The sequence below is a fragment of the Ipomoea triloba genome, chromosome 2, assembly GCF_003576645.1.
Source record: "Ipomoea triloba cultivar NCNSP0323 chromosome 2, ASM357664v1".
NCBI lineage: Eukaryota > Viridiplantae > Streptophyta > Magnoliopsida > Solanales > Convolvulaceae > Ipomoea > Ipomoea triloba.
Window position 1 is genome coordinate 879,997 of NC_044917.1, and position 20,684 is coordinate 900,680.

Genomic DNA, 20,684 nt, shown 5'->3' on the forward strand with positions numbered 1-20,684 from the left:
GTATATGTGATTGTAAAAGGAAAAGAAAAACAAGAAAATATCAAATTGTCCATATCTTTATCCAAAGACAAAGATGTCTATGGCTTCTTCATCCATATTTGAACTGAGAAAGCCTTCTCTATTTAGATATGGATGAAGGATGATGGACTGAGCAAGTTGTTAATATAATTGTAAAATTAGAGGTTGTACTATCCCTAGTAAGAGTTAAGTGTAACTTGAACTGAATTGGGACTAATTTTACGATAATAAAAAAATCTTAAAATCAGCACATTTGTCCCTTGCATTGGTTGCAATTTTAGTGTTGTAAAAATTCCGCTTTGGTGCTAGACGCCAGTCAGCCGCCTAGCTATCACCTTAATCGATAGGCATCCGATTAGGCCGCTGATAAAAAGGTCAAGTTTCGAAACAGATAGTTGAATGAGTGGAATATGATTTTCGCAGATAGTTGAGTGAGTGAAATATGATTTTCGTATCACATCATTGATTAAGTGTGTTACACAGTATATTTGTGAGCTAATACACAATAATAAAATTTACTCAATATATATATTCGAGTTAGACTGTAAATTTCTCACGCCATCCCAAATTTTTTTTTTTAAAAAAAAAAAAAAACCGAAGTCCTTAATATGGGCTTAAACAAGTTACAAGAAAAGCCCATTGTGAAAATTGAGTTCTTTACAAAATGGTTTTAATAAATAAAGATAAAAATAAAAATAAAAATAAAAAACGCTTAAAAATGAGGATGTTGCAGATGAATTAGGGTTTACTGAAATTCCTGCCGAGGGAAACAATGGCGTCCTCATCGTCGAGAACTCTCATTCGAACTAGCTTCTCTTTGATGAATCGATTGGTGAGCCAAAATTCGACACGAAATACACAGCAATTGGTTTCTCAGACTCTGGAGATCACTCCGAAGCTCTTCCCTTCCATCTCCTCTCAGTCTCAGGCTCCACTTAATTTGCCCGAAAGCAATGCGGATTTGATCCGAAACCTCTCATCGGAGGGTTTTCTGTACCCATGTGGCCTCCCTTCTCTCCGCTTCTTCCTTCCCGAGGGTAATTTTTATTTACTTGTGAGCTGAAGTGCATTTGTCTGTTTTACGATCCATTTTTTCACTGCATTTGATGCTTTAGTAATTGTATGTAACTTCTGGTATTGAATGTGCTATAAAATTTCAACCTTTTCCCGTATGTTTATATCAATCTGAGTCGGATACTTGGCTGTGCAACTTAGAGTAAATATAACCTGATGTGGTTTTCATTGTTAATGTGATGTGGAATTGCATTAATAAAGCCAGGAGCTTTGAACATTTCTATTTGTTTTGACTTTGTTATCCTTTTGTTTAATATCTGCTTGGTAATCAGTTGAAATGTAGCTTTGGGGTTGGTTTTGCTCAGAACATTGCTGGTGTGCTTATCCTTTCTCAGAGATAATTAACATGTGTTCAGGAATTGAAAAGCGTTTCTACATGAATTGAATTTGTAACTTCTTTTTCAATCCTGATGGTTTCTTCGTATCGATATAAATTGAGTTTGCTGGCTATGTTAACTTTGTAATTAAAGGTGATGCTTTGCAGAAGAGGGTGACATTTTGACTTTTGTGAATGTTATGTTTTGTCAATGAATGGGATTGGCAGGGTTATTAGATTGCTCAGTTTCATAAGAGTGGGAGAATATGTGAATAATGTTTTTTCTTCTCTTGAAATTTGCTTACTGCTTAAGGGATCAAGTAAAGAAACTATGAGTCTATGACCACTCACTACCAAGATTGCATCATTTTCTGATTAGTGTTTATGCTGAAAACTTTGTGGCATAACCTTGGCCTTGTTTTGGCATTGCTTAAAGTTTTATTTTTTATTTTCTCACACAGTGACACCAGGAGAAACTTCTTCAAGTGAACCACTTCTTTGTCACACTAATAGAACGTACCAACCAAGTAACATCAGGCGTAAAAGGAATCATGGATTTCGTGCCCGGTACATCTCTCTTCCCGTCTTATCCATGCTTTTACACACCTGAACCCATGAACGTGCATGTGTAGAGAGGCTTTAGTTTTCACACCAAAAGCACCAAGCAGAACCCTGTTATGAATTCTTTCTGTTCTTGAAGCTTTTAACTTGAACCTAGTAGTGGAATCTGTTCAAAGATATTAATTCATTATCTATCTTACATTTTAGTCATGTTTTTCTTCATTCAATTTTTTTACCGACAGTTCAATTTAGAAGCAAATGTAGGTAGTTGCGAAGATTAAAAGGTTTAGAGGAAGGGAAGAGCACTTAATTTAATTCGTATAGTGCTACTTCTTTCCTCTGCTCTACTGCTTTTGATAATGTCTCATCCAAAGAACCTTGAAACTCTCAAGTCCTTTATTGAGTCTAGTTCTTTTACCGCAGCCAAAATGGTAGATTCTATTTTTGGTGCTTGTGTTTTTCTAACAAATGTACTGTAGCTCATCTCTTTATTCAATTGAACAGCAAAGCTACAAAGGGTGGCCGAAGAGTTATTGCTCGGAGAATTGCCAAGGGACGTGCACGAATAGCAGTATAGCTTCATAAACAATACATCATGTTGCTACTGTGGATCCAATTAAGGCCACTAGAAGGTTGATATATTGCAATATCGAGCCTAGGCGACACCGAAACTCTACCCTGTTTCTGCGTGCATCTAATCATTAGTCTTTGCCTTGTTCATCTCATAATCTTACGGATTTCATGTTGCTGCTCAAAATTCTTGAACTGACCTGTAGTAATTTTTATGTGATAGCTGTTTTTCTTTTGCCAAGGCCTTTCACCCTTTATCATCTTGATGTATGCATGATGCAAAATCAGAAACTGTTATAATGTTGGTAGAATAAGCAGAAATCTTTTCAACAACATTATATAGTAGCATTTTTGCTGGGAAATCACAATTTTGTGTACCCATTACTTTTATCTATAGAAAAGCCTGCACTGCTTGAAGGTGCACTTTGTGATCATAGCCGGCAAAGAATTAAAATGAGGTAAACTAGCCCTATTTAGCAAAAGACCACGATAAGGTAAATCAGTTTAATCGTTAGTTTAACGATTAAACTACCAGTTTAACTGATCGATTCTTAACCACATATGATTATCAAGTCAACTGTCTTATTGGCTCTTTAGTCAACTGTTCAACTAACTGGGTTGAAAAAATTACCATAGATTACCATGTGAAGCCATTACTTGACGAGAAGAAAGGTCTTTCACTTTTCATAAGAGAACAAAAGTACATAAAGAGACTTCTCAAGATTGCATCATGTTACATAAAGTCAGAACTAAGCAACACGACAACATCCCAAGTAAAACAGAATATAATAAATAAGATTTTATTTGAAAGAGGGAGGGGGGGGGGGGGGGGTTGAGGCATGTGAAAACTGACAAGAATAATTTATTGACATATTTCACGAGCTGAGAGCAAAGCAACAACACCAGATCAACAAATTTCAAGTACACAGTGAACATATGAAACCACCATCTATCTGCATTTAATTTGCTTCATCATCAATTCATCAATATTGATTATGGAACATACATCCTTTATGCACCCATTATTCATTATTAAAATTACCACAAACCCAAAGTGGTAACATCTAGGTTCCCATATTATACTTCCCAATTAATAATAATATATAACAAAAAGTTAAAAAAAAAGATTCCATCTTTAATCATCCCATCACACCATGCATACCATGATTAGGTGGCCGGAGAGCTAAGATTGATATGTAATAAGCTGATTGCCTGACTGCCCGGAAAACGATGACGGCGGTGATAACGATGATAGTGATGGTGGCGGTGGTGGCGGTAGGGGAAATGATGGCAAGATTATTGTATCAGTTTGCTCCATTTCATACCCGGCCGGCACATGCAAGTCACGTGCATTGTACCCCGAAGGGTAACATGAGAGACTGCTACCTGGGACAACCAGGTCGCTGCCGCCACACCCAGCGGCAGCGACTACTGCAGAAGAGGAGGAAGAAGAGGAGGATGAAATGGGTATATTTTCGCCCTCCCCGCCAGCCTTTATCATCTCGCAAAGCTTAGGCATGGCGGGGAACACCATCATATCGAAATCCGGGGCGATATGATCATTAGCAGCAGCGCTGAAGATGGAGAAATTATGCTCAAGATTCTGAGGCTGCTGTCCAAGAAACCAGGCCGGATCAGAGGGCATCATGGGAAGCACCAAATTCCCATTTTGATCTATCATCTGATGAGCAGCAGCCTGCAAGTACGAGGTCGGAGAAGACGATGATGTTGTTCCTGCAGTAGAAATGAGCGCCGCAGCCTGATCCTGCAGGACCTGATGATGATGAGTTGTGTGGAGGATGAGATTATTGTAATTAGGGTTTAGAGAATAGAGGGTTTGGTGATCAAAAGGAGCGGTGTTTGGGTCTGCAGGGATATTGCTGGAAATGGCGGCGGAGAGATGATCAGAGAAGCAAGCGCGAGAGATTATCTTCTTCTTGATGCTTGAATTCCAGAAGTTCTTAACTTCATTGTCTGTTCTTCCTGGAAGATACTTCGCTATCTGAGCCCACCTGCACAGTACTTAAAAACATATTATTTCCCAAATCATTTGTCTCTTCTGCATGAGATAATTAACAACGCTAATGCAGAAAAGAAATTATACCAAACATCCATAAGCTAACAACTAATTTACCAAACATCTTTTTACAATCAGTAAATTTTATCAATTATTTATATCATAACCCAATTAGCTAACAGGGCTAACAGCCATTTACCAAACAGGGTCAAGATCTTTTTGGTTTTTTTTTTTGATTTGAATCAATTCAATATGGACAACCTAAATTAGTCTCTGGCTAAGGTCACAAGCTAGGATTTACCCTGTGCACGCCTCGGTTGTGGCTGGTTTGAGCCGGACAATCTAAGTTAGTTTACCTCGTGATCAGAAAGTGGATTTAGTTTCATTAAAAAAGTAATTAATTACCTGTTGCCTAGAATTAAGTGGAGTTCAATGATAAGAGCAGCTTCTTGGGGAGAAAAGCTCCCACGTTTGAGGTCAGGTCTTAGGTAATTTATCCACCTCAGTCTGCAGCTTTTCCCGCATCTCTGCAACCCTACACCAACAACAACGTAACGCAGACAAAACGAGGAAATTATTTCTGGGATTCTCCGAAAACATGTTTTCTTTCTTGTCTGGAAAACATATATACACCAAAGAACTCACTTACCTGCGAGCCTGGGAACTGAGCTCCAACAGCCATGGCCGTATGTAGATATGTAGTTGATGAGTTTCTCGTCTTCTTCGGGAGACCATAGCCCTCTCTTCACCTTCTGTTTGTTGCAGCATGAATGGTGTCCCATCTCTCTCTCTCTCTCTCTCTCTCTCTCTGTGAGAGTTTTTAAGGTTTGCAGACTGCAGTTAGTGGAAGCAGAAACTGATATAGATATGGGAAAACAACGCAAGAAAGCTAATAAGATGGACAACCCAACTGAAATTTTGTGCGTATATATATATAGTTAGGAATTCCCAGAAAAATATGAACTTTGAATCTCTCTCAAGAAGTAGATATAATGATATATGAACCAACTAACTATTGCAGCGTATATTTCTATGGGAGGTCTTTTTATTTTTATTTTTTTTCATTTTTGAATTTACGTCAGTAATTATAAAGTTTTTTAACAGTTTAATTTCTATCTATCAATAATTATTTATGTGAAGTAACCCAACCAAGTTACTTAGGCTATTGACATAATAACCTTAAGGTTAAAAGTTCAACTCTCAATGGGGTAATTTATTGATCTTCTTGGTTTGAGCTAGTTAGATATAAACAATTTAAGTTAGTCTACCACTTTACTACCCATTACCGATCACAAGACGGAGTTTACATAATACACACCCTCAAGTAGTGTGGGCAAGTGGACCTGGATCCACCTTGCAAGGTGAACACGAATCTAAAATACAGAATTTACATACGGAATGTTTACAATTTATGTACTGAATGTTCACAATTTGAACATTCAATATGTAAATTGTGATGAGTTCATCTGGCAAGGTGATCGACCTCATGTCCATGGCATAACTATTGAGTAGTGTGCTAATGGCTACAGGTTCCCCGGCCTGATCACTCAAAAAAATAACATGTCAACTTCTCTTTGATCAAACACGTTGCACATGATCTTTTTAGTGTGATTTGTGATGTTGGAGTGTAATTTACCCAATGCACACTCTTTAGTAGTGGTAATAGGTTTTCCTCGTCATCTCAAAAAAATTATTTATGTGTTCCCAAGATGATACTACTCCGTATAATGTAATGACAAAATAACAAGAGTTGTCATTATATAATGCTAAATGAGCTTAGGATAAAAAGTTCATGCATTTTTTAACAATATACTATCGAATTATGAAAATATTGTAAATTTGTTTCTTATAACAATTATTAGAGGAATAATAATAAAATTTTGTTTTCGATAGGAGGAAAATAAAAAATAAAATAAAACCAAGCAACAAAAATTAAACAATTCTAGGTATAGTTTTTCAGTTTGTATAGTTTGTAGACATGGTAATGGGATGGGGCAAAGCGAAAAGTATAATCTCGATTCTCGTAATCTTGCGTTACTCTCTATTTTCGTTTGAGACATCAGAATTCAGGCATGAAATTTCCATCGCTATCAACCATATAGTCAAACTAGTAGTTTATTATAATTTTTAATATGCAAGTAAAACAAATATAAATATTAATCTAGTGTTTAAATTTTCAAGTCTTAATAACTATATATATACCAAGGAGGGAATTAAAGAGGTACCCGTCCTCATTCTCTAAATTTTGCATTACCCTATGTTTGAGGAGATATCTTTGGATTAAAAAGAAATTGTCATCTCTGATCTTATAATTAATTGGTTAAAATATGAACTTTTAATTTTTTAAAAATAAAATTTAGTATAAAAATCTCAACTAATATAAAATGTTAGTATAAAAATTTCAACTAATAAAAAATGTTATACTTGCAGATTAGGTATCTATTTAATTAAACAAGCGTAGTAAGTGATGTGATCATAACGTGTTTAATTTTATCATATGAAATTTTTATAATTAATATAATTAAGGACAAATCTATCATAATCGAAGTCAAGAGTACCGTACAGATTATCTCTGTGGGTCCCACTAGCCACAATTAGATTCTATCGCCGGGGAATCATCTTGCGTTTGTTCATGTCATGGGTGTGAGTGAAAATACAGTTTTGTTTATTTACTTTTTAATTTGCCTCAAAATGTTTTTCTTTTATTTTTAAAATAATTTCTTTTATTACGCATAAAAATTAAACATATTAAGTAAATTGTTACATACGATAAGTAAATTGCTAATTGAATTTAATGATTGACTATAAATAATCGTTTTATTTGATGAATATTTTTTGTTGGTCGTCTCAAAATATTTTTACAAAATGAGTTCATTATCTGGTGTGATTATATATGTAGATTTATTTTTTTTTTTAAAAGTGTCCATATAGTTTTACCCTATTTACAATTTACAAATCAATTAAGATCATAGATCTTTCTCCCTCTCACACACATATGTAAAACACTTAGTAAAATTTTCAAAGCAACAGTTGCATAGGTCAAAAGTTTGACTCTAATAAAGAATACACCGTGTTAAAGAACTATGCAAGAAGCTAGACTTTTCTCGACCTGAGTCAAATCTTAATTAGTCTCATAGAGGTAAATATATCAACACAAAACAAAACAAAATCAAAGTAGCAGTGAGCCTTGCATCACGCTGACATGATTGCTGAGATTAGGATGCATGCATGGTTAATTAATAATAATAATAATAATAATAATAATAAGTGATATTAATTGGGATAGATTGATGGAAAGCAAGCAAATGTACATATACAATATTAAATCCGAATAGATTGAATCGCAAGCAAGCATCTTTCATTCGAATTTGTAAAAAGTTCTTGACAAGATCCAAAAGATGTACAATCGTTAACACATCATTCTTAGGGTTTTGTCTTCATTATTGTCACTATAAACCATCATTAAGAGGAGAATTAAGCATGTTAAATGTGGATTGAATTATGATATTATATATTATCAATATATGGTCATTATATTAATTATGGCAATGGGAATAACTTTTCTTTTACTAGATGGTAAGAAAATTGTTGTTGAGAGTAAAATTGTGAAAAATTTAATTTTAATTTACATACTCTAAATCGATAAGGTCAATAAATGTTCGGGTCTTTGAATTAACTTGGGTTGGACAAACAAGTAACTGAAACAAAGTTACACGTGACAATCTACCAGAAAATATATATAAGACTGCTCTTATTGGATGTCTTTAGAGATGAGACTTGGTGGTTACACGAGAGACTAACTATTTATATATATAGTTATATATACATACAAGGAATTTATCACATAATGGTAAACTTTTTTTAGCAATTACATAATGGTAAACTAATTTATAATTTATGCTTGATTTTTTTTTTCAAATTAGAGAAATTTATAAGTAATTATACATTTTTTTATGTATTTTTTATTTTTTTTAATAAAAGAATAATATTTCACGTTAATAAATATAATTAGTATTTATAAACTTGTATAAATATAAGTTTGCACTCAAAACTTAATTGCACATTATCAGTGCTCCTGCCCTGAAAATGAGAGGAGGTAATCGCGGGATAACCCTCAACTGGCCTACATGATTCCGTATGCTTGTAAATTAGTGTCCGCAACACGACCAAATTCATATCTCCCATTTTTTGTCCTTGGTAAAATTCAAACTCTGTAACAGTTAAAAAAAATTAAAGCTTATGAAGCTATTTTAATTTGAATTAATTAATTAATTGAAACGTGTTGGGGAAAAAATCTTACAACTTTTGAAGTTGTATAAATATGATTAAGGAGTTGATCCATCCATCTCTTTACAAAGCATTTGATGATGATTAGATTCCAAAAATGCCTAATCATAAGCAAAACAAAACACCATAATTACTGTCAATATTCCATATGTTGTTGGTTTTATTGTGTGGTAATTGTGCTTTCACATATATAGCCCTGCATGCATCTACCTAATATCCCTTCACTCCTGCAGTCACTTATTACCAGCAAAGTCTCTACCCTCTTAAAATTAATTATCAGATGTAATTCTATGGCGTAATAATAAGTAAAAGTTATATATATATTATATGTTTTTTTATTGTTAGTACTATAAAGATGAAAGAATTACTGTGGATGATGAGATGCCAGTGATTTTCTTCCCATTTAACTAGAATGGTTAAATATTAAAATATTTAAATTTAGTTTTGTATGGCTTGAGTTCGAATTCAACTCAACAATAATCGAATTAAATAGAGATGGTTATTGATCGAGTTCAAATACACAAGTTGTTTGGTTCTTTTACACCTCTACGCTAACTGGATGTCCATTATATTCCAATGAATACAAATTAAAACAATTGTATTGAAGTCAGATTTGGTAGAGATTGGATTGTTTTCACATTTATTGTTACTGTGATGTGAATTGACTTATCAATTACAAAGCACAAGTTATTGCATCTTCATTATTTCTTTTCTTCTTAGGAATAAATGTGATGAGTTGAAATGGAAGTAAAAAAAAAAAAAAAAAACATTTAAACATAAAAATTTGGACAATTAATAAATGATTAATGTAATTATAAAGTCAGAGGTTTAATTATTCTGAAGGGTGTGTAGGTATTTTATTGAGTAACTCCACATACCCAATACCGCTTGGTGTATGTTAGTGCTTCTATATTTGTACTATTATGGTGTATAATTAACATGATGTTCTCTAGTTGGTTGGTGTGTTGGTCATGAAAGACATTACAACAGTGCTCTCAAACAGTTTTGGCGACCTAGTATGGCAAATTATATCTAGTCCACAGTCCACAGTGCAATCTCATAATATACATAATTTGACTTCATAACGCAGATAATTCATTTTAATTTTGGCGACCTAGTATGGCAAATTATAACGTGGACTAGGATTCACAGTGCAATGTGAACTCTGGTCCAATACATATAATTTGACTTCATAATGCAGATAATTCATGTTCATAATACACATGCACATAAACACAATATAATGAACATGAATTCTGTGTATTCTGAACATTAATTCTGTATATTGAACCAGGATCCACATTGCACTGTGGACCCTGGTCCATGATATAACGATTGAGCTAGTATGACTAATAATCAATATTTCTCTCAATCAGTTAGGTTTAGGTCGATGATTCAAATAGTAAATCCTCAATAATAAACATACATATAATTCAACTCCACGCAAAATGGCAGGTGCATGCATATATGTCACGAATATTTGGCACAAGTAGTTTTGTTTGTGAAGTGGCAACAAGGAATCAATTGGTCATAGACCATAGTACTCTTGATTGTTTGAGTACAATACGTAAGAACATTGTGACAGGGACAACACTGGACTTTGTAACAGTGATACTCAACAAACATAATTATTATGAATGAGAAGCAGTAAGCTGATCAGATCATAGTTTAATGGTACGACGTTAATTTGACTTAAGAAAACAAATTAAATAAAATGTGCAAAAGCAAGCAAGCTAAGGTCTAGGAATTGGGTGTAGTGAAAGCTAGAATAGATTAGGTCCCCCATTGTCACCCTTGCAACTTGCTTCTCCTTCTTCATACAATTAATGGAATCATCATATATAATTAGGTGCAGTATAGTACAATGTCTTCTTAGCTTTGATAGATGACAATATCATTTTAACCATATATTGGTTTCCCTTTTTTTGATTAATATAGAAAAATAATGGGATTACTTTTGCAAGCTCACATTAATGAAGATTAACAAAATCTCCAAAAAAGAAAATTTCGTGTGGTAAATTTAACACTACAAAATGATGAGCCATGAACAACAAATTTTTTGCCATATGCATGGAGGAAACGACATCCATATCTGAGACGGTCCGTTCAGGAGAACTAATAGAACTGTCATAAGCAGTTGGAAGAAACCCTAACTAACTAATAATAGATGAGAACTGAATATTCTGGATTAATCAGAGAGTCACAATAGAATAAATACAATTCAAGAATTACAACAAGACTAAGATACAAAACTCAATATGACTAGAATATATAGTCCTAATATTGTAAACTCTTCAGTTGTCCTTTCTCATCACGCATTGGTCACTCAAGTTAAGACCCTAAACTTCATTTCAAACAATAACTCATGAATGGATGTTTGATTCTAACTTAAGTACCATCTACTTAACAATCTCATCTTGAAGTCGATGTGAGATCGTATCAACGTAACTTTTAATGATTTTTTTTTAACAAAATGAGAAATCCGATCCCTAAAAACCACAAACTTAGTATTAGAAAATTTGAGTTTGAGACATGCCAAATTGATCTTACCAAAGAACGCTTCATGTTGGTATAAACACCTTAGCAAGTCAATAGTCTAATTTTGTCCCCTATAGTCATGTACCACTTAGCAAGTATATATATATAATACAATTTTTAGAAATCACACTTTAACGTTATACCTCATGATTAATTTATTATCAAGTTACCTAGCTCGATTTGTAATTAAATAATTAACTAATCATAGCGCGTTATGTCAAGCGCGATCTCAGGTAGATCAATGAATTGGCCAATGTGTTACTCACTGCACTGTTATGATCAGCTGCTGTAGCTTACAGAAGATGCATCATCAACGTGTGGTCCCCGCGGCAAATAAAGGTTGACGTTAAAGTTGATTTGATACAAATTAAAGAAATGATTTATTAATACAAATTAAAGTTGCAATGTTTTATTCTCATCAACCCAATGGGTGGTAGGCTGATGCCTTTTTACTATCATATTTTCCATGCGTTTCATGCCATTATTGCTGCGGAAAATGGTATATAGATTCGCGAGTAGAATTTCCTGTCACATATCATAATTTTATTAGTAAAAGAAAAAGAAATGAATAAAAATTATAACTCACAGTTTTCTAGATATATCAATCGCTTAAGTCAGAAGTAAAAAAATGGGACAGAAAATTGGGAATACTCTTATGCTTGTGGAGTAATACAAGAAGAGGAATACTATGTTACTACAAATGCTTTCAATTCTACCACAGACAATTTAGAGATAAGCTCTACTGACCCACCAATTCAGTTTGTCCACAGGCTTAGTGTAGTGGTTCAACGCCTGTCATGACCAAAGGCGGCAATGTGGAGGTTAGATCCATTGTGCGCGCATGAAGATTAAGGTCTGAACAGGGAATTGATTATGTACCTCGCGATTTACCTAACTCTGTTAGGGATAGGGTCTTGGGAGTTTAGGTTTAGTATGACAAAGTTAAAATCATTTAAGTATTTAAAAAAATGTTAATAACATATAGCGAAATTTTTTGGTGGTTGGAGGGGTTAATTATTTTATGACAAATGCATCCCTATCATTAACAGACTTTGGTATTGATTTTAATCATTTTATATCACAGAGTCATGCACATCACAAGCTCTTATTAGTCAATTGCCTTGACTTTTTTGGTAATTTTGTCCGATTCTTACGTAATATATATAATCGTCTAATAAATGTTTGCTTAATCCAACAACTTTCATTAATTTCAAATATGAACGTCAAGAAAAATTGTGATGAACAATCAACTAAAATTACTTCAAGTAGACTAATTGAACATCTAACTATCTAAGGTAAGAGATATAGTTTTTTTTTTTAAAACATTATTCAAAGTGATTAGCCGCCATATTGTATTTAAAATGGTATTGGATTTCTAAATTTTTATTTTACCATGGTTCAATTAGTCAGTTATAACAACTTAAGTTAATTTACCTCTCTGTAATCATTTAGCAGCTAGCAGGGTCAACAAGCATTTGATAGTAATTACGGATTTTTCTTAAACCAAACATTTTTCCTTATTTTGAAGGGGTGAAACTACTTATTTTCATAGATATTATCAGCATTGCCTAATCCAAATTTCTCTAACATGATAGTCTTTTGTTTATGATTTTTCTTCATATTACTGAGAAAAATGATAATGAATTTCAAATTTGTTATATCAAATGGTGTGACTTCATACTAACCTAAACTAGGTCAGGGTGAATGTGTTCACGAGTTATACAATAATGAAAATAAGTATTCATAATGAGAGAGCATTTTGCCACCATTGAGGTCATACTCAACATGAATAAGATTAGTTTTAGTGTGTGGTTTTCATTGACTAGTCAACAAAATCAATAATTTAAAATAAAATAACTTTGCTACACCTATTATAAACCGAATCATCTGTAATAACGTTTGTTAAATTAAGACAGTATCTTCCTTCAATAAGAAAAAGTAGTCCATCATCTTATTTACTATATATTGCTCAAAATTTTTATTTTCAAGCACCAAAAAGAATTTTTGTTAATAGAAAGGTGAGATTAATAAATTCTTAAAGTGGTGTCATTATTGTGAAGGGGACAAAATCTAAAAATAAAAAATAAAAAAGAGAGGGTGGAAGGCAAATTACTCCTCTGCTAATAAATGTTTATTTTTAGTATCCTAAAACTTATTTTTAAATATTTTACTAAAAATAAAATTTTCAATGCACTGAAAATGTACATGTACATTTAATTTAATACACTAAAAAAAATTTTAATATATTAAAAATGAATATATATGTTAGTGGTTTAACTTGCAACGTGGACGATGGTCATGTTATAGTGATTAGTGATGGGTGGTGGGGTGAGCAAAGGCAAATTATACCATGGACCAGGGTCTACTTGGTCCAAAAGTAATCTTCAAATTCTGTATTTATAGTTGATACATTTTGTACCTGAAAGTTTTTGTACTTGTAGCTATTATATTATTTGTTAGCATGTACAGAAACAACTGTAAGTATAAAATGAGCTAACTGAAGATACATAATTTTTGTATTAGGGTTCACAATGCAATATGAACCCTAATCCATGCTATAACAATGAGTGGGCAGAGGGGGATTGCAAGCATGATATCAATATGTTGAAGCATAAAGATGGAAAGGAAGAAAACAAAAGCAATAAATGCATGGATGACAATGAATAACCGTCGAAAAGAAGCAAAAAAAATTGCAAAATAAAAAATGGTCATAAAAGAGGACAAAATCCCCCAGCTTGATAGCAAAATGAAAAGGGAAAGGAAAAAGGGTACAAAAAGGTCAAAAATGAAAGCCCATTCTTGCTTCAGGAAGAGAAAATGTATGTGTGTGTATGACAGTGTAGCTAAGCCAGTAGTTATGCTTGTGATGGAAGAAAAAAGTACCAAACAAGATTCTTGATTTATTTGTAGCTGGCTGGCACATGCAAACATTAATGGCACTATGCTTCTTTGCTTTATTGGTTGTGCCATCATGGGGCAGTAGCCATGGGAGGGTTTTGTTTTTTACCTCACTTTTGTGGGGGCTTCAATGGAAGTCCAAGAAAGAATAGCAATGCCCATTTCTGTCTTCTCTTGAGGGAAGATGGTGCAGTCCTTTTCCACTCAAATCTGGGTTAAAAGTTTGAGGAACAGATTGCAGTAAACTGTCATATGAGACAGACATTATTAAGCTCTCATCTTTGCTGTGCTGTTATATCAGATCAGATGCAATGATTCTGAGAAAGTTGAGAGCTTTTTGGATCAATGCACATGCAAATGTGTATGGATTCATGCATGTCAAACAAACTGAAACGACGAATTCTAGATGTATAGCCTTCCTGATCTTGATATTTCTGAAACTGACCTGCGAACCGTCTTCCAATTCTTCCTCTTCTGTCATTGTGTAGTCTATTTGAGTGGCACCTTGAAGAGGAGGGTAAAAACACAGTGGGATTTGGATTCACAATCATTTCTACTAAGCTTGGAACTCCCCCAAGATGTCATTCATTTTGATCTTCACTTGCTGATTCAATCTCACTAATCTTGATTTCTAGGTGGATTAATGTACTAATACGCCAAGACTTTGTGGTCTAGTGGCACCAGATTGCAGATTGCACTCCCATTGGAAGGGGGTGGGTTTGAGCCTCAGTGGACTCAATATTGACTCTTTGAGCTTCAGTAGAACAGATACTGTATTGTAATAGAGTCAGTAGTAGTCAAAAAATCCACTATGAAGTATTCTCAGTAATCCCATGCATGAAAAGGACAAAAAGAAGCAGCACACAGATGGCATCAAACTGGGCCATAGAAGATCAGTTCCAACAACCAAGATCAAGTTTTATCCCCTGCCCTGCATAATTTGGTTCAGATTCATCAAACTTCATGAAATGATCTGTTAATAAGACTCAAGAGTTGATAGAGACAAAGATATGAAAGCCGAGGTAATACTTCATTAGACAAATCATTCAGAAAACTCAGACAACAATCATTAATCCACTGATTTAGTGATTACAACGTACGTGTGTATCTCTCGTATTATATACAAACTAAAGTCCCTCCTTTTGTCTATAAACTAGACAGCAAGAAGTTGAACTCGACGCAGAAAAACAGAACTAAGGTCACTCTCTTTTGTCTATATTTTAGACAACAAGATGTTGGACTACTAATGAACTCTCAATCCAGAGAACAGAATTAAAGTCACTCTTGTGCTCATTCAAACAATATAGTGGATATCGTTCCAGCTTCACCGACTCTTCACATCATTATATTGCTCTATCACAGAAAAATCCTTGCAGGCATTAACTGAATAAAGATTGGGATTGGGCTGTCTCCTTGTTGACCCACGAAAGGGCGAGCTTGGTTTTGTAAGGGGATGCAAGCTCAGATTTGAACCTTTCTGCTTATTTTTTGCCTTCACAGACTCAGTTGGGTTCATATAGCTTCGTCTCACACTATGTCCCTCCTCTAAGTTGATACTAGACCCGAGAGTATTGGGTGTTGAAATGGTCGAGTCTGTAGTTGCTCGGTCATCATAAGGGTAATCTGAACTCTGATCAGACAATGTGCACACAAGCTGGCCACTTCTTGGTTCTTTTGCAGAAATCCTTGTAGAAACGTTGTTTCTCCTGATCTTCATTGAGCTGTTTTCGGGTGGTTTTGAGAACGATCCCGCTGCATAATCTTCAGATTTCTTGGAAATTGGACTCATCCATGATGAACAACCATCTTCCATAAGCCTATTCTCCCAAGGCTTGGTTGGCATCCATCTTTCTACCCAACTAAACTCACCATTATTGTTATCAATCATATTTGGAGTCACCCTCTTGTTTGCTCTCGAATACGAGGACACATTTGATCTCGGTTGCTAGTAATACAAAGACAATCACATCATAATTATGTAAACCGAACTAACAAAGAGCATAAATAATGAACAGATACTACATTGTAACAGAGTCAATAGTACTCAAAAAAAAAAAAAAAAACGAGCATAAATATATCTTCAGAGTAACATCTATGTTACCAGTTGAGAATAGGCATACGCCATTGCCCTCTCCCTCCTCGAAGCCCCTTCTTGTTTCATTTGTAACTTCGACTTAAGTTCTTCTACTGTTCCAGGGCTGCTACACCATCCCTTCTGCAAGAGACAACTATTAGAACACTATCCCTAAATCCCTAAATCCCTAATGCAATTTACTGCCTATTGGCCATTACTAGCTCAAGTTACCTCGGCCTGCTTGACTGGATCAGCACCCTCTATAGCCTGACCGTCAATAGGTCCTTGACCACATTGGGATCTAACTCGTGCCTGAACACGAACAAGAGCCTGCATACACCTAAGCGTAACTGCAGCTTGCTTTCTCACCTGTCGACCTCGGAATATAGCCTGGATCCTTACCACTGCTCTCAACGCCCTTAATGCACGCCTCGCCTTCCATCATTTGCAAGAATCTTATTGTTAGCATTAGCAATAAAGCATTAAACTTTAGATATTACTCAGTCCTCATCATACTAATTTCCAGACATGTCACTCAAGCATTCAAGCTAAACCATACAGAACTTTGAAGGATAAATCATAACTAAAGGCCTAAAGCTAGTCTCATAGAACATCTACTGTCTGGTGAAAATTCCAGTTTAATGTCACACCTAAGTAGCATAAATATATGTTTAACTGAACTACAAAACTCAAATGCTCCACCTTCTAAGCTAGCTAAAACTTTTATTCTTGCCCACAAAAAGGCAAAATTCACTCGCCCACAAGGCACACCCCGGCCTTAGTGGAGGGATAAATCACAATTACTCAGCAGTCTATTAGGTGGGACCCACGACATTAGGCGTAACTCCCACACTACAACTGTCGCTCGACCCGTGTCATTATCCACAATCTACCTTTCCGAAACCAACTTTTACTCTTTTATATGTGTAATGCTCAACAATTATTTACAGCAGAGTACATTTATATGAAATTTGAAGTCAAAATTACAAAGACAAAACTGAAACCGAGGTGGAAATTACCAGAAAGCCCCGGAACAAGGTCTGGATACGAACTGCAGCCCATTCTTGCTTGACCATCATGAAATCTCTGTGCGGTGCCCTAACAAGAGTGGCCATGGCAGCAGCCAAAGCTCCATTATCAGACACGAATGAAGATTCAGAACCCTCAGAATCCGCCATAAATTTCCCTCCTTTCCCAGTTTTCCCAGACGACATAGTTAGCCCACCAGAGGCACTCCTCCATAGCTTCCATTTCCTGCTTTTTCCGCCGCCCTCCTACATAAAAATCACAACTTTGCAATAATTTCTTGAAAAAAAAAAAAAACACACACACACACACAGACATAAGTTAAGGAAACTTAAACTAGAATTGGGATCTTACGTTGTTGTTGGAGTGGGTTTTGTTGAGAGTGATCAGTGATTTTATCCACTTCCCCGAACCCCCCATTGTTGAAGCGAATTGAAACCGTTTGTTCAAATGGGAGAGGTTAAGAAAGACCAAATGCGGAGGTTATAAGACACTGCAAATGAAACACGTACGAGAAAGAACCGGATTTGAGGGGACAATGTCGGAGCCAAAAAAGAGTGCACGGAGGAGCGTTTGGCATTTGAAGGGTTTGAATTTCGAAATTCGAAAATTAAAGAATCGCTAAAGCTGTGAGGTTGTAACGGATAGTACACTACACTGCAGTCTCTTTCTTCTTTTCTTTTTCATTTTGTGGTCCAGTAATTTACAGAATTGCCCCCCCTTTTGCCGGCAAAGTGGGCCCACTAGGCCCATCAAAACCCGCCAATAGTTATATCGTGGACCCGAGTGGTCCACGCTCACATTTTACTTACTGAATGCTCACAATTTAAATTATGAACATTTAGTTATAACATTCAATATGTAAATTCTGTATTTTTTTATCCGAGTTCACTTTGTAAGGTAGACTCGAATCACAGAATAATTTCTTGTTTTTTTAAATGACATAATAAACTAAGTCCGTTTTGATGGTTTCAAACTAAAACAATTATTCATTTTTCTATTCTAAGTCATCTACAAAGTTATTACATGGAAACAGCTTTAAATCATTGCCAAACAAAACATTAGTTCATATTTTTTTTTGTTTAATGACGGGAGAAATCTATAATCACTATTTAAGGATATTGCATGCGCTGAGTAAATTTCACTCATGTGTAATAAATCGTCAGGAATTTCTTAATTTTCCTGACAAGTTAACATTGTTAAAATTGGTCACTGCAGGCTTATTAGAGCAACTACATCAGCAGATCATACATGGATATTGGAACAGTAAACATACATGTGGAGGAGAGATAGTGTAAGAGAGAGAAAAAAAAGTAAGGCCTGCAAAATCATGGATATTGGAACAGTAATTCAGTCTGCAAATCCCAAGCAACCATGCACCTCAGAGGCGGCTGACAGATTTTTTTTTTAATTTTATTTTTTTCCTTTTTATAATATAATTTGTTTTTTTTATTCATCCTCTCTCATTTTCTCTTTCCTAATCACCCTTACAAAAACTCCTCAAATACGGTGAATTATCTCCATTGATAAGGATGCTCTTATGTTCATGCACTTCAAGCAATGTTACTCGGTTTAGTCATCTCCCTTCCAACTGCTTCTTTAAGACTTGTATGTTTTGACATTGTCGCATCATCATCACTTTCTTTCTTCGTAACAAACATGTCACAAAACGTACTTGGCATAACTCTTTCTTCACCGTTGAAAGTGTAGGTCTACATAATACAAAGTAGAACGCCTGTGAATCTACAAAATTTTCATATTTTTACTTATTTAGAGATGAAATTTTTTTACTAACCTTGAAACTGCTAGGGTCAATATGGTGTTCCACAAGGAAGCCAATGAACATAAAGTTCTCTTCTGGTTGCCTGTAATGGCCACTATATGGCCATACAGCCTTCAAATAAACAGTATAGATGGTTAGTTGAGACAGAACACATCTTTTAATCAATTATTAGAATCATGCATACTCATGCTAGAAGTCATAGGAACCATTGTTGAATTAAAATTAAAGCTAATTTTCATATGATGCCTTAGAGTTTTAGTTGACACGAAACATATTGTTGAATTAAAATTAAAGCTAATTTTCATTGCCCTAAAAGCGATGGCTGAGTGGGTGGAACATAATTTTCGTAGGAGAATGTTTGGTTGAACGCATCACATAGAGTCTTTTGCCAATTTCTTAATACATAACGCCAGGTGCACACTCATAGTAGTGGCTGCGAGTTTTCACGTCAGCCAACAAATTTTAAAAATAAAAATAAAGCTAATTAGTGATAGCATAATTGTTTGTAATTAGAAGTGCACCTTGATTACTCCATTAGAGACAAGCAATTTTCCAGCTGCAATGGCGGCTCCTCCTGAGAGAAAACTGGAGTGGTGAAAACGGCCCTTTTCCTTTTGTGCCACATACAATACTCTCTCTGGGCTAAGAACATATATCCATTCTGTGCCCTCAATGCTGTCCACAAAACTTCCATTTCTTGAGTACTTCATCTTCCCCTCTTCCAATATTACTTCATATTCTTCCCTCTCTCTCTGCAAATAATTAATTAATTAATTAAACACCGTACCCATAATCTTTATGAAAATATATCATGTATATCTTAAAAAATAATAATATAACGTGACCGTGTATGTATGCTTACTGGTGCTAAATATTTAACGCATTGACGCTGTAGTTCACTCCTCGGGCATTTCTCCAGATTTACTTCCTTACCATCTCCGATATCTAACCTTAATTTCATCAAATCAAAATATATTGTCAGATCATAAAAGACCAGAAATGCATTCTTTAAAGGGATCTCTACAGTAGAATTTGCATAATTATATTACCAATAGAAGAAAGGCTGCGTGGTGGGGCTATCGAGCCACACGTCGTGATAGAAGTTTAAACTGCAGCCATATCGATGGTGTGGATCAACCTGTAATTATTGGTTGGTAATAATAATATTGTAAGTTAAAAATAACATAAATATTGTAAACCAAAATCCACAAGAAAGTAGATTATTAAGGATTTAGGAGGATACGAGGTTGTTTTTGTCACTTACGGCCTCTAGCCAGTGCTTAAGGTACAATGGTTTTGCCTCTTTGTCCTTGGACAACCCCTTCCCAAGCTTCGACGCTTTAGACTTCACCCGTGCCCACCGCGCCACGGCGGTTTCCGGCTTCCCGGCGTCAAAGAATGTCACCGAACTTTGTCTAAGAACCCCAAAGTGTGTCGCGCACCACCTATATATATATATATATATATATATATATATATATATATATATATATATATATATATATATATATATATATATATA

At 34.9% G+C, this 20,684-nt stretch overlaps 4 protein-coding genes across 4 annotated transcripts in view; 1 reads left to right on the forward strand and 3 right to left on the reverse strand.

Moving 5' to 3' along the window:
- Nucleotides 1–728: 728 nt before the first annotated feature.
- LOC116009679 lies at nt 729–2,901 on the forward strand. The gene is made up of 3 exons (XM_031248798.1): nt 729–1,055; nt 1,870–1,975; nt 2,474–2,901. The coding sequence occupies exons 1-3, from the start codon at nt 791–793 to the stop codon at nt 2,544–2,546; spliced, it is 444 nt and encodes a 147-aa protein (XP_031104658.1). The 5' UTR covers nt 729–790; the 3' UTR covers nt 2,547–2,901.
- A 671-nt stretch (nt 2,902–3,572) lies between these two features.
- LOC116011322 (myb-related protein 330-like) lies at nt 3,573–5,416 on the reverse strand. The gene is made up of 3 exons (XM_031250873.1): nt 5,206–5,416; nt 4,962–5,091; nt 3,573–4,551 (listed from the first exon to the last, which is right to left on the reverse strand). The coding sequence occupies exons 1-3, from the start codon at nt 5,336–5,338 to the stop codon at nt 3,723–3,725; spliced, it is 1,092 nt and encodes a 363-aa protein (XP_031106733.1). The 5' UTR covers nt 5,339–5,416; the 3' UTR covers nt 3,573–3,722.
- A 9,872-nt stretch (nt 5,417–15,288) lies between these two features.
- LOC116009820 (protein IQ-DOMAIN 1-like) lies at nt 15,289–17,951 on the reverse strand. Its single transcript, XM_031248957.1, has 5 exons — nt 17,734–17,951; nt 17,373–17,627; nt 16,585–16,788; nt 16,381–16,494; nt 15,289–16,224 (listed from the first exon to the last, which is right to left on the reverse strand). Exons 1-5 carry the CDS (start codon nt 17,797–17,799, stop codon nt 15,604–15,606), a joined length of 1,260 nt encoding a protein of 419 aa, XP_031104817.1. The 5' UTR covers nt 17,800–17,951; the 3' UTR covers nt 15,289–15,603.
- Nucleotides 17,952–18,932: 981 nt separating this feature from the next.
- The window catches only part of LOC116010040 (IQ domain-containing protein IQM1-like), a 3,333-nt gene continuing 1,581 nt past the window's right edge, over nt 18,933–20,684 (reverse strand). The window contains exons 2-7 of the mRNA XM_031249303.1: nt 20,427–20,607; nt 20,212–20,300; nt 20,025–20,112; nt 19,684–19,914; nt 19,175–19,273; nt 18,933–19,091 (exon numbers count right to left, since the gene is read on the reverse strand). Coding sequence (XP_031105163.1) covers nt 18,933–19,091; nt 19,175–19,273; nt 19,684–19,914; nt 20,025–20,112; nt 20,212–20,300; nt 20,427–20,607 — 847 coding nt within the window. The remainder of the gene's footprint in view (nt 19,092–19,174; nt 19,274–19,683; nt 19,915–20,024; nt 20,113–20,211; nt 20,301–20,426; nt 20,608–20,684) is intronic.